Genomic DNA, 14,148 nt, shown 5'->3' on the forward strand with positions numbered 1-14,148 from the left:
AAGAATTAATGAAGTGTTAAGTGAAATTAACATTTGTGCCACCCAGCGGGACCTATGTACCAAATAGAGTGTTCATTTGACTCAAGACCTCTTCACAGTCTTCTTCAGACATGGATGCAAGAACCCAACACCTGGGGAAAGGTGAGAATTGCTGCCCTTTACTTTGTGACAACATTTGACGATGTATAGCAGCAAGAAGACTGTAGTCAGTGAGGCCATAGAAAATGCCATAGTGATTAAAGATGTATGTGAAGTGAAGGAACATGGTTACGATGGTTGAAATCAGCCACAGTCACCAAGGATATCACTGCAAAAGGTCCTTGGCTCAGCAATCTGCAGTCATAATGTGTGTTTTCTTGCAGTTCTATATTGATTAACTTCTCAGATAATTAGACAACCATTACTGAGCTTAATTAAAGATTAAAATCCACATGTACTATTTGGGCTGAACTAACTTGTTTCTATTTGTAAAGTTTTGATGTCTTCACTTTCTCTGTGGCTGGGACATATGAACTATCATAGACCAAGTGTTGAACCAATGACCTTGCATGCTTGTAAACTTGAGTAACTAAGTAAACTTGTTGGCAAACTAGGGAAGGGAAAAATTTGTGTTTATAAGGAGATTCTTTTGTTTGAATTGGTTCAGATTAGGACTAGTAAAGTGTCAATACTCTAAATGTCAGAAATGGTTCAATTTCTGAACATTGGTGGCATCAGGTTTTTTTAAGAATTCTTAAGAATCTGAAAGCTGTCATTGAAAAATTGTGTTCTTGGAAAATGATGTTCAGCAATGCTGAAAATTAATGATTCAATTCATAAGATGGGATTCAGGTTTCTTGATGACACAATACATTTGACAATGGGGTGTTCACAAGTGTACTGCACAGCATTGGCAACACTGGAATTGTCATTCCAGTCTCTGTTACTTCTACTTAGAATAGTTTGAACAGCAAGAAAATCATATTTCTGTCCATTTAAGATAAATTGTAAATTTTAAGAATGCTTGAAACATGCAGCATTCTTGTTGTAAATATCTAGATTATTTGGGCTTGCATATGTTGAAATCAGCTAATAGTGCGAGGCAATGATAAGCATTTTAGAAGTTCTGGTACTTGTGGCAAACTTCAAGAAGACAGCCAAGACTGTAGATGACTAGCAATATGCAGTTCCAATCTCCTTGGCCCACCTATCATCCAAGTGAAAGCCCTAAGTGTTCTATTGGAAATATTGTTTATTGCACATCAATTCTTTAATTTGAATTTTCCGTAATTTTAATTATAATTATACATGAAATACCTTTGCAGTTCACTTACATTGCTTTGTTAAAACAAAAATGGATTCAAGAGAACAGGCAGTATCATGGATATAAATTAATCGTGAACTGTAATTTAGTGATAAACTGTAATTTGGTAATACGATAAGCACATTTTTAAAAGATAACAGTGGAGTTAACCGTTATTTAATTCTGTTTGGGTCAATTTTTCTTTTGTCAGCACTTCTGACTCTAGCCATGAGTTGTGTAATTGCATTCATTATATTCTGTTAAAGGAGTTATTAATATTGAAAACCACCAAGTTATAAAACAATTGAAATAAAATGACCTTTGTCCCATTTTAAATTGCAGTCTTATTTCAGTCATCTTCGCAATACTACCTTTTCTGTCATGTGCAAGTAGCATTTGTAAGATTTTACTATTATTTAATGGATTTTCACCTTTTACTTAAATAATTAATTTCTGATTGCTTCCATGTCCTTTGTCCTGCATCTTTGTAGCGATTGGTTGACAGTCTCCCTATAATACAATGGTTTTGTGTTCAATTGAAGGCTACTGTCAGTTAGTCTGTTTCAGTATGATTGTCTGGGAAGCTCCAGAGCAATTAATGAAAGACGTGTTTGAAGAAAATATTCCCAGTATTGAACCCATTGCACAGTAGCAGCTGTTCCTTGAGTAAGAATGGCTCTATGCATCAGTAGCAAACCAAAGATGTATTACATGATATATTAATATCAATTGGACCATCACATTGTCCAAGGCAAGATCTGCCTGAAGCTGAAGACAGTAGTCATAAATGAGCAAATGTTTGCTAAGGGCAAGGACTAGTCATCCTGTTTCTAGCTGGCCCTTTCTGACAGTTAAAATTTCTTATGAAAATAGGCAACTTCAAAGAACAGTCTTTTGAAATTTTAAGAAGAGTGCAAAAGTTGCCATTGGGTAGAGGATTGGAACCACCATAGAATGCTGAATCTCAAACCGAAGTTGTTTGAAAAACTGAGCAGGTGTGACAGTATCTTTGGAGAGAAAACAGAGTTAACGATTTGGGTGCAGTGACACTTCTTCAAAATATCTCTCCACAGCGCTGGATGACTTGCTGAAATTTTCCAGTAATTTCGGTTTGTGCATCGGATTTCCAGCATCTGCATTTCTTTGTTTGTTTTTGATTTGCTATAGAACGATGCATCACTAACCCAACATGAAAATTGATTGAAGAGAAAGCTAGCAACGAGCAAGAAAGACTAGGGGAGGAACTTTGAATGAAGACCATGAAAAGTACAGAAGTGTGAACAAAGCTTTGAAGAAGAGCTGCAGGAGAGATAAACAAGGATGGATTGAGTTAAAAGGCATGGAGGCATGAGACAGCAAATTGGAACAGCTGCACAGAATTGCTGGTGCCAGAAGCAATACCAATGTAGCAGTCCAGGATAAGGATGGCAGGATTTAATTTTCGGGTAAAGCGGATTGAACATGTCTGGGACATTGTCAATGAGCCCAAAATCAATTCTCCATTTGAGTTCAATGGCAGAATCATACTTTAGCAGCTGGAAATCACTTGGGAGAAGTTGGCAGGTTAGAGTTTCAAAGACCAATCAAGAGCCTGAAGAGCAGTGCGGCACTTGGGATTGATGAGATTCCAGCAGGGAAGTAGATACTTCGTAAAAGCACTGTTATTGCAGAGATCGTGGAATTGATTAGCAACATCTGGACTGCAGAACGCATCCTGGATGACTGGAGGCAAGCTATGATAGTCAACCTGTGAAAGAAAGGGACCTTCCACAACTATTACAACTGGAGAGGTATAGTGCTGCTGTTTGTACATAGCAAGGTGTTTAGCTTGATACTGCTCAAATGATTTGGTAGTAACGTAAACCCAGGTTATAGTCAAACAGGTTTATTTGAAATTGCAAGCTTTCAGAGCACTGCTGCTTTGTCAGGTGAAGTTTGTGATTTCAAAATAAACTTGTTGCACTATAACCAGGTGTCATTTGACTTCTGAATTTGTCCTGCCCAGTCCAGCAATGGCACCGCCATACCTCAACGTAAAAATAGACAGTTCCCTTTTGTGAAGAACAGTCATGTTTCTGGATTGGCAGGTCATACTGCAAGTAGATCCTTGCAACCAGGGACATTAGAGAGCTCAGCCTGGAAAATCAGTCTTCAACTTCATTGATCTCCAGAAGGCTTTTGATAACATCAGTCAGCAATCTATTGTGGTATATCACAAGATGGTATGGCATCACTCAGTATATGCTAACATCTTCAAAGCCTTATAGTGCATCTTTAGTGCTGCATCAACACTAGACCTAGGACCCATAGGCACAGCCTTAGAATTAGAGGGGGTCAATTTAGAATGGAAATGAGGAGGCATTTCTTCAGCCAGGGTGTGGTGGGCCTGTGGAATTCATTGCCACAGAGTACGTTGGAGGCCGGGACATTAAATGTTTTCAAGGCAGAGATTGATAAACGCTAGATCTCGCAAGGAATTAAAGGCTACAGGAAACTGTGGTAAGTGGAGTTAAAATGCCCATCAACCATGATTGAATGGCGGAGTGGACTCGATGGGCCGAATGGCCTTCCTTCCACTCCTATGTTTTATGGTCTTCTGATCTTATGGACTAGACTCCTTGCAGATCATCACAGAAGTGCATCAAGGTTGCATACTCTTTCATTCCTTTTCCTCTTGGTTGTTGATTTTATAATGGGGAACGTAATTATGGGTGCAGACGATAGTATCCACAATATTTGTAGCTAGCTGAGGAACTGTGCATGCACTAAGACACTGCAAACCAGTCTTGAACTCATTGGCAATAAGATTGGTTTATGTGTTAGCCATGATAAAACAAAAGCACTGACAACAAGGTCCTCTTATCACTTGTAGGCAATCAAACAATACAGATGTCAACCACTTTGTTATCTTAAAAGTAACTTCTCCAGGGAGGATGATGCAGCAATCAATGTGCACACAAGAATCAACTAAGCAAAATCGGCCTTCCAGTTGTTCCACATAATCTGAGCATCCAATACTATCAACATGGCTGTGAATCTATGACTCTACATGTTCATATTAGGACGAACTGCAACTTATATCAGTGAGACATGGAAGAGAACAGCAAAAATGTTGTGCAAATTGGTAATCTTTCTACAGGCTGCCTGTGTAAAATCCTGAAATCACATGGAGAGACAGTATTGCCAAGCAGGAGCTGCTACAGAAAGGCATCTAACTGAGATTGGCAAGATACATCAGAGTGACAGTAGACTGAACACCACCGAATAGAAAAAGAAGACTGGGGCATCCAAATAAGACTTGATTAAGTATTTTTAGGGAGGAACTTTAAAACATGATGTGACCTGGGCGGAAGCACAAGAGATTGCAATGGACCGATCCTAGTGGTGGAATCTTGTCGCCTCTAGTTCCTCTAGTCCAGTCTAGGGCTAAATCTCACTAAGTCTAAGACTACTTTTCATTCTGGGAATTGCCAGTCCAATCTGTAATTTTTCCCTGTTTATCCTGAACTCCTCTCATCTTATTGGCAATGCTTAAAACTTGGCAGATTGTTTTTCTTTCAGTTTCGGTCAGTGATGTGGTGAGTTGAACCTACTTTCCTAACCTATGTGCACCAAACACTCTGCCAATGGTAATAAAAACAAAACTTGCCAGAAAAACTCAGCAGGTCTGGCAGTATCTGTGGAGAGAAACCAGAGTTAGCGTTTCAGGTCTGAAGAAGAGTCACTGGACCTGAAACAGTAACTCTGGTTTCTCACCACAGATGTTGCCAGGCCTGCAGATTTTTCCAGCAATTTCTGTTTTTGTTTATTTATAGCATTCACAGTTCTCTTGGTTTTCAATCAATTAGTGGTAGCAGTTACTTTAAATGGGCAGGAAAATGAGAGAACATCAGTTATCACATCATAATACAAAACTGTCTGCAAGAAATCACTAGCAGTTTTACCGGGACCTCTGATTATTATTATTAAATTTTAGCTTTTTAAAGTACACATTTGTTGAATTTACTGATGTATTTCTGTTGGAGAAAAGTAAGAGTAAGGGTTAATAGCAGGAAGAGGAAATATGGACTAATTTTAGCACCGGTCCTGGGAAGTATGGGAACAATTGCTTTCAGCTTGATGATTGATCTCAAGAATACATTTAATTTCTTAATAAACCAATCTCACCCTGACCTAAGAACTTAGTTGGGTGAGGCTGGACAACATTAATCATGCATTTCCTGTCCGCATATTTCAACAGAAAGAGGAAGAGTTTGTTCAGCTGTAACATAACTATTGAGAAAATATTTCACTGTCAATATCTTACAACATAACTGGCTATTGCAGAGGATATTTGGGCGCTATTTAACCTCTGAATTAAAACATTGTTATTCACGCTGTGAAACAGAAATATTGAAGAGGTTCGGTGATGAGAGACTATTTGACACATTGCACTTCATGATAGAGACGTGCGTTTGGATGTAACCACTATCAATATGCAGATTCTTGACAGGTGAAAGTGGAAACATGCGAATATTCTCCCTCGTACTGATAAATGATGTAAAATGCAACATTAGTAAATAGTTAACAAAACGTTTGTTTTGAATGTTGGTAACATTCAAAATAAAATCTTTCCCTGTCTAAGCTAGCTGTTCTCCATGAAATTAGTTTTGACAGTCTCATGGGTTGGCATAAACTGCCAATCTTTAATTAAGAGCAGGATGCGTGGGGAATGGAAGATACAAAATGAAGACAGTCATCAAGGATCATATCACATTTACGTCCTTCATTTATTAAGATGCTGCCCGACCTGTTTAGTGTCTCCAGGACTTCTAATTTTATTTCATATCTCCAGCATCTGCAGTACTTTGTTTTCAGTTTCATCTTAACAGCAGACATGATTGTTAGATTCAGAAAATCTCTGGGTTATGAAAGTTTCTAGAAGTCTTGGCTGTCAGAACTGAAGAGGAATTGCAACCTTAGGACTGAAAGACCACAGAGGTCATTAAAAATAGAAAGAGCCTTTAAACTTTTTCAAGGGTCAATTAAATAAGAAAGTAAAGAGAGTTAAACCAGGAATGATATTTCTCTGAGATTGAGTGTCTGAAAAGTATACTGCTAGGAACAAGGTTGAATCTATGCTTTTGCTCTTTGTATTTAGATCCTTTCAAATTGATGTAAATATGCAGATATGCTTTTATTTGTGCTTTTGTTCTTGTGCAATGCACTTTTGTTTGAAAGAAGAATTGGTAGCCTCATGTGAATATTTCAGTGAGTAACCAACTACAAAATTAAAACTGCTGATCTATCAAGTCAGGTTTCACCTTGGATGCCAACTTGTCCAGTATTACCTTCATCTGAAGCCATAACACATTCAACTTTGATTTCAGAGTACAATTTCAAAGTTTACAGATAAGAATTTTTTTTTGGTCGCCATATTATAGGAAGGATGTGGAGGCACTGGAACGAGTGCAGAGGAGGTTTACCAGGATGTTGCCTGGTCTGGTAGGAAGATCGTATGAGGAAAGGCTGAGGCACTTGGGGCTGTTTTCATTGGAGAAAAGAAGGTTTAGGGGTGATTTGATAGAGGTGTACAAGATGATTAGGAGTTTTGATAGGGTTGACCATGAGAACCTTTTTCCACGTATGGAGTCAGCAATTACGAGGGGGCATAGCTTTAAATTAAGGGATGGTAGGTATAGGACAGATGTTAGGGGTAGATTCTTTACTCAGCGAGTCGTGAGTTCATGGAATGCCCTGCCAGTAGCAGTGGTGGACTCTCCCTCTTTATGGGCATTTAAACGGGCATTGGATAGGCATATGGAGGATAGTGGGCTAGTGTAGGTTAGGTGGGCTTGGATCGGCCCAACATCGAGGGCCAAAGGGCCTGTACTGCGCTGTATTGTTCTATGTTCTATGAGTGGGTTGACCTGATGAGTAATTGAGAGTTATAACTGCCATTTGTGAGATTAAAATGGTTCCTGAAAGGTTGCCTAAAACATATGAAAAGTTAGTTCCTATGATATCAGTTAAATCTTAAAAATGTAAGTGCTTTTTTAGTCTTACTACTCCTCCCCAACCATTTTATTTTATTTTTGCTGAGTACTTATCTTCATAAAGTACCTGAACAAGATCAAATACACTGCAGTGGTCATGGGATTGAATCTCTGGTGTGATTCTTTTTGTCACTCTGGTTGAGGAGTGGCAATTCTGTCATTGTTCATCATGTGAGGCATAAACATTGCTTTACAATTTACAGTTTGACTAGTTTCTTCAAGGACTGTACATCTTGTGGATATATGAAGTTGAATTTTGTGATTGGTATTGATGTAGCAGACAGTTATATTTTAGTTGCAACAAATAAGCTGTACTTATTGTACCATATTTTTCTGTTCCATAGCCATGGTCATCATTGCTCAGGAACTGGAACTCATTAGCTGTTACTCATCCAGGATACATGGCCTTCTTAACCTATGATGAGGTAAAAGCAAGACTCCAGAAATTCATCCACAAACCTGGGAGGTAAGGAAATTAAGAGCTGCAATGTCACTATGGGGATGTGTTGAATAGAAAGAAGGCATCAGAGATTTTTGCATCATGACTTAATAAACAAATAATTTTTTCTTTGGTAAATTTCTGGTTTCTGTAATCGAATGGGAGGTCTTGTAAATGAGGAGGAAAGAAAAATATTTCCTTAAATCTGCTTTGGAATTATTTGATGTGGGATGGATTGTAGGATCCTGCATGGTGAATTTTTCATCTTGGCTATTGTTAGTTGAAAACATTCAAAAATACCAGAAGGAGAACATTCAACTCATGATGTCAGATAGCTGTAATTGAGTCTCCCTCCACATCACTCTTGGTGCTTTCAAGATCCTTACTACACTTGTAAAAATGCTTCACTTCGCATTTTCTTTTTGCCAGTCACACTAAATCAGTGTCCTACGCTTCCTGACCATTCTGCCAAAGGGAATGTTTTCTCCCCATCCATTCTTTCTAGACTCCTCAGTGTTTTGACATGGTTTACTTAACTCATCTCAGCTTTTTCTCCTTCAAGAACATCAACCCTATCCATGGAATTGAAATCTCTGTTTTGGAGCAATTCTCATAAACCTTGACTGCACTTTTTTGAAAGGCTTCACATCCTTCTTAAAATGTGTCTAGAATTAATCACAATGTTCCAAGTGAGACAATTACTGTTTTAAAAAGGTTCACCATAACTTGGTTGCCTTTGTACCAGGTACTTGTACATAAAAATCTTAATATGTCAACTGTCTTCTCAATCGGCCATGCTATCTTCAATAATTTGTACAAATTCACCCAGGTTTTTCTGTTCCTTTGCACCTTTTAGAGTTGTACTCTGTGTATTTTATACTTTGCTCTGGTTTCTTCCCATTGTCCAGAGATGTGTGGGTTACATGGATTAGCCATGCTGAAATTGCCTGTAGTGTTCACGGATATGAAGCTAGGTGAGTTAGCCATGGTAAACGTGGAATTGTGGGATACGGTTAGGGTGTGGGTCTGGGTGGAATGTTCTTCAGAGGATTGGTATGGACTCGATGGGCCAAATGGACTCCTGAACTATAGGGGTTCTAGATTCAATGATTATACAGCCTTTCTTTATACTTCCCACCAAAATGTATTATTTTGCAAGTCTCTACAATAAAGTTACTCTGTTATGTTTCTGAGAATTCCACCAACCATTAGATTTCTTCTTGAAGTTTATCACTATTGTCTTTATGGTTATGATTTGGAGGTGCCGGTGTTGGACTGGGGTGACCAAAGTTTTTAAAAATCTATAGTCCAATAGGTTTATTTGGTATTCCCAAGTTTAGATCGCATTAAAATCTTTCAAGAAAAGCAGTGGTCCTGTGCTGATCGCAGGGAAGACCACTAGACATATTGTCTTGCATTCCAAATAAAACTTCTATTCACTTTTACTGTTTCTTGGCACTCAGCCAATCTTGTGTTCATGCCATGACTTTCCCTATTATTCTCGTGGCTTCAAATCTATATGGTGTGACACTTTATGAAATGCCTTCTGCAGATTCATATATACCACATCAAGCACATAACCCTCATCAATCCTCTCTGTTACGTCCACAAAATCTCATCAGTTAGTTAAACATTATTTCCTTGAGGCATTTCCATATTGACTTTTCTTTAAAAATTGGCAGTTGGCCAAGCAGCTGTTAATTTTTTCCTGGCTTATTGTTTCTTAAAGCTTTCCCACAACTGAGCTTAAACTGATTGACCTTGCTCGATCACCAGCAGAACAAATGCGACCATCAAAATGTGCTGTAGCATTTCACCAAGACCTTTGCAAATCTGAAGGACAAAGGTTACAGGCCCATGATGACACCAGAAAACTCCTCTCAAGTTACATGTCAATCCTGATTTGGAAATATATTGCTGTACCTTCGTCACTGAGGGATCAAAATCTTGGAACTCCCTATGAAATGGCAATGTGTGATTATTTTCACCAAGCAGTCTGTAGCAGTTTACGAAGGTTTCAACACCACGTTTCAATGCATTTCAGCTTGGACAATAAACCTCATCTTTCCAGGATATCCTGTGAATATTAAAAAAATTTAGTTAAATGTGATTTTTCTGCATCTAATGTGAATTACCGAATAAATAGATTACTCAATAATTGATTGCATGAAACACTTTTGGCCATTTAGATTTTAAAGAGCCCTGATGCTGCTTTAATAATGGATGCTGGAACTCTAATAGCATTAGTAATAGAAAGTAATAACATTCTATTGTTTGCATTTGCTAGAATTGATTATGGTGGACATAGTCAATGTAAATGTTACTTTTAGTGACTATCCCAGTAAATCCATTGCAGAGGTCAGAAAAATTCCCAAAGGTGAGGGAAGAGGAAGCAAATCTTTTTAACAATTGTGTGAAAAGTTGACACTTAGTTTATTACTTATACTTATCCCATATAAGCCAAATAAACTTTAGAAAGGCCTTCACAGAGGGGTGTATATCACCTATCAGCTTATCTTTTGGTCAGAAATGGGTAATTCTTGCTTGCTCAACATCTTCGTTGTGAAGCAGTTGTTGTATAAAACCAGGATCATTCCAAAACATCCCAATTGCTACTTCTATCCAGACTGAATCAGTAGCAACGTTAAGTTCATGATTAATGTCGGTTTTGTTTCATTCACCAGCAAGGCTATCAGGCAGTGATGTTTTGGTCATGGAGTAATGCTTTTTGATGGTGTGTTGCTTCTGTTCTTTTATTGCAGTGCCTTATTTTGCGATGGAGATGTGCTGATAGTGAATTCATCTTGTAGGAATTCCTTTACACATTTTACTGAATTAAAATGTTTATTTTTGCTATTACTTTGGGAAAGGTTTTTTCAAGAGGTTGATGCATGATAGGCTAAATTCCCCACAGGCAGCAATTACAGAACTAAACTGGCACAAATCTATATGACAGTGGCACGGTGGGTGGGTGGTTAGCACTGCTACCTCACAGCGCCAGAGACCCGGGTTCAATTCCCGCCTCAGTGTAGAGTTTGCACGTTCTCCCCGTGTCTGCGTGGGTTTCCTCCGGGTGCTCCAGTTTCCTCCCACAGTCCAAAGATGTGCAGGTCAGGTGAATTGGCCATGCTAAATTGCCCGTAGTGTTAGGTAAGGGGTAAATGTAGGGGTATGGGTGGATTGCACTTCGGGTTGGTGTGGACTTGTTGGGCTGAAGGGCCTGTTTCCACACTGTAAGTAATCTAATCTTAAAAAAAAAAGTAGTTTATGCTTTATTTCACTCTTTTAAGATGTGCTAGTGCAATGCAAGGGTTGGTACTAATCTGCAAATACCCTCAAAGAACCTATCCTGTCCACAATCCCAAATATTTCATGGCAATAAAATGATCAAATGATTACGACTCAGTAGATCACCATGTATAGATGTACCATCAGCAAGATGCTCTGACGTGACTTCAATTAGAAGAGATACAACTACCTGAAAGTTTCTCTCCAAGGTGCACACTATCCTAACTTGATATACCATTCTTTCCCTGTCCCTGGAACCTCCGTTCCTAGTAAAGTGAACTGTAGAGTTTCAAGAGTTTCATCACCACCTCAAAATTAATTATGAATAGGCAATAGATATTGGTTACAGTGACACAAACACCTCAGGAATGAATTAAAAGAAAAAAAAAAGTGAACTTTCAAATCTAAGCTACCAAAACATCTGTAGTTGTGCTATAATTCATCAAATGTAACTTCAATTCTTTTGTTTTCAGCTACATATTCCGATTGAGCTGTACCAGGCTTGGCCAGTGGGCAATTGGCTATGTCACAGCAGATGGCAACATTCTTCAAACAATCCCCCATAACAAACCCCTCTTTCAGGCTCTGATTGATGGATTCCGTGAAGGATTGTGAGTTCACAAGTGTTCCTTCGTGCTATAATGTTACAGCTATAATACTCTAATATAACGTTAACTTTGCTTTCAATTGTTTTAAAAGTTCTCCTTAAAATGTTGAAACTGTTTAAATATCTCTTGACTTCGGAATTATGGTTTTTGTTTTTGACTGTTCATTATGATGTTGTGAAAAGCAATCAAATGTGGCCACTTTCAACTTTTGTTAAATGAAATTTGAATATTGTGACTAATTACTGGAAAGAACCTGAAATATGATCTTGTATTTGTTTACATGGTTTAAAACAAACTGTTGGAGAAATTCAGCAGGTCCGATAGCATTTTATGGAGATGGAAGCAGTGTTAACATTTCAACTTCAGTTTGACTCTTCAGAACTGAAAGAGGCTGGAATATGATATTTTATGCACTGTTCCTGAGGAGGAAGAGTGAGTGGAACAGATTGTGAGGGTACCTAGAGCAAAAGATAAAGGGATCTTCCAGTTGCTTGCCATTCTAATTGACCACCTTGGTCTATGCTAACATTTCCTCCTGGGCCTGCTGCAGTATTCCAATGAAGCTCAATACACACTGGAGGGCCAGCACCTCATTTTCTATCAGGCTGAATGGCTTACTCCTGTTTTTATGTCTCAGAACTCCAGACCATGGTCTCTGCCTTCCATTATTCTTGCATTTCTTCACTGCCCGTCTAGCCATGTGTGTTCTTTTTTAAGATTCCCTGCAGTATGGAAAAAGGCCATTTGGCCCCACAAGTCCACACTGACCCTCTGAAGAGTAACCCACCCAGACCCATTTCTTTACATTTACCCCCTGACTAATGCACCTAACATTATGGGCAATTTAGCATGGCCAATTCACCTGGCCTGCACATCTTTTGTATTGTGTGAGGAAACTGGAGCACCCAGCGGAAACCCAAGCAGACACAGGGAGAATGTGCAAACTCCACACAAACTAAGGCTGGAATCGAACCTGGGTCCCTGGCGCTGTGATGCAGCAGTTCTAGCCACTGAGCCACCGACCGCCCTCATTTAGTCTTAGCAGAGCTAACCCATTTTCTTCTTTAAAACCTATCATTTGTATCATTTACCCATTTTACATTTCTCTCTCACACACACTCTCACACACACTCTCACACACACTCTCACACACACTCTCACACACACTCTCACACACACTCTCACACACACTCTCACACACACTCTCACACACACTCTCACACACACTCTCACACACACTCTCACACACACTCTCACACACACTCTCACACACTCACACACACTCTCACACACACTCTCACACACACTCTCACACACACTCTCACACACACTCTCACACACACTCTCACACACACTCTCACACACTCTCTCACACACTCTCTCACACACTCTCTCACACACTCTCTCACACACTCTCTCACACACTCTCTCACACACTCTCACACACACTCTCACACACACTCTCACACACTCTCTCACACACTCTCTCACACACTCTCTCACACACTCTCTCACACACTCTCTCACACACTCTCTCACACACTCTCTCTCACACTCTCTCTCACACTCTCTCTCACACTCTCTCTCACACTCTCTCTCACACTCTCTCTCACACTCTCTCTCACACTCTCTCTCACACTCTCTCTCACACTCTCTCTCACACTCTCTCTCACACACTCTCTCTCACACACAAACTCTCTCTCTCTCTCTCACTCACTCACTCACTCACTCAGACACAGACACAGACACAGACACAGACACAGACACAGACACAGACACAGACACAGACACAGACACAGACACAGACACACACACACACACACACACACACACACACTCTCGCACTCTGTCTCATGCGTGGACTCTCGTACCCGTACGCACGCACGCACTCGCTCGCTCACTCTTTCTTTCTTTCTCTCTCTCTTTTGCATTTGTTCGCACACACTCTCTTTCACACACCGTCTTTCACACTCTCTCACACATGCTCTCTCTTGCTCCCGTTCGTTCTCTCGCTTTCTCTCACTCTCACATACCGCCTGTGTTCCTACACCCTCTGGCTTGCACTCTCTCTCTCTCTCTCTCTCTCTGTTACACTCCGCTTTCTCTCTTGCAGTAGGATCTTGGTCACCTGGGGAATTGGTCTGAGAAATGACAAATGGAGTTTCATATAGAAATGTGTGAGGTATTGCATTTTGGAAAGTTAATTCAAGGTAGGAATTTCATGGTAAATGATAGTTCCTTAAGCACTGTAGTGGAACAGAGGGAACTTGGAGTTCAGGTTCACAGTTCTTTCAAAGTGGAGTCACAGGTAGACAGGGCAGTGAAGAAGGCTTTTGGCACACTGACCTTCGTCATTCAGGGCATTGAGTGTCGAAGTTGGGAAGTTATTTTGCAGTTACCCAGGATGTTGGTGAGGCTGCACTGGGAGTATTGTGTTCAGTTTTGGTCACCTTGTTGTAGGAATGGTTATGAAGGTGAAGGCGTGTAGTGTACTTT

At 39.7% G+C, this 14,148-nt stretch overlaps 1 protein-coding gene across 2 annotated transcripts in view; it reads left to right on the top strand.

The window, feature by feature from the left end:
- The window catches only part of cbl (Cbl proto-oncogene, E3 ubiquitin protein ligase), a 228,816-nt gene that overhangs the window by 160,877 nt on the left and 53,791 nt on the right, over positions 1 to 14,148 (top strand). For both annotated transcript variants that reach the window (XM_072593489.1, XM_072593490.1), the window contains exons 5-6: positions 7,662 to 7,783; positions 11,518 to 11,655. In XM_072593489.1, coding sequence (XP_072449590.1) covers positions 7,662 to 7,783; positions 11,518 to 11,655 — 260 coding nt within the window. The remainder of the gene's footprint in view (positions 1 to 7,661; positions 7,784 to 11,517; positions 11,656 to 14,148) is intronic.

Source organism: Chiloscyllium punctatum, chromosome 23 (assembly GCF_047496795.1).
Source record: "Chiloscyllium punctatum isolate Juve2018m chromosome 23, sChiPun1.3, whole genome shotgun sequence".
Classification (NCBI taxonomy): Eukaryota; Metazoa; Chordata; class Chondrichthyes; order Orectolobiformes; family Hemiscylliidae; genus Chiloscyllium; species Chiloscyllium punctatum.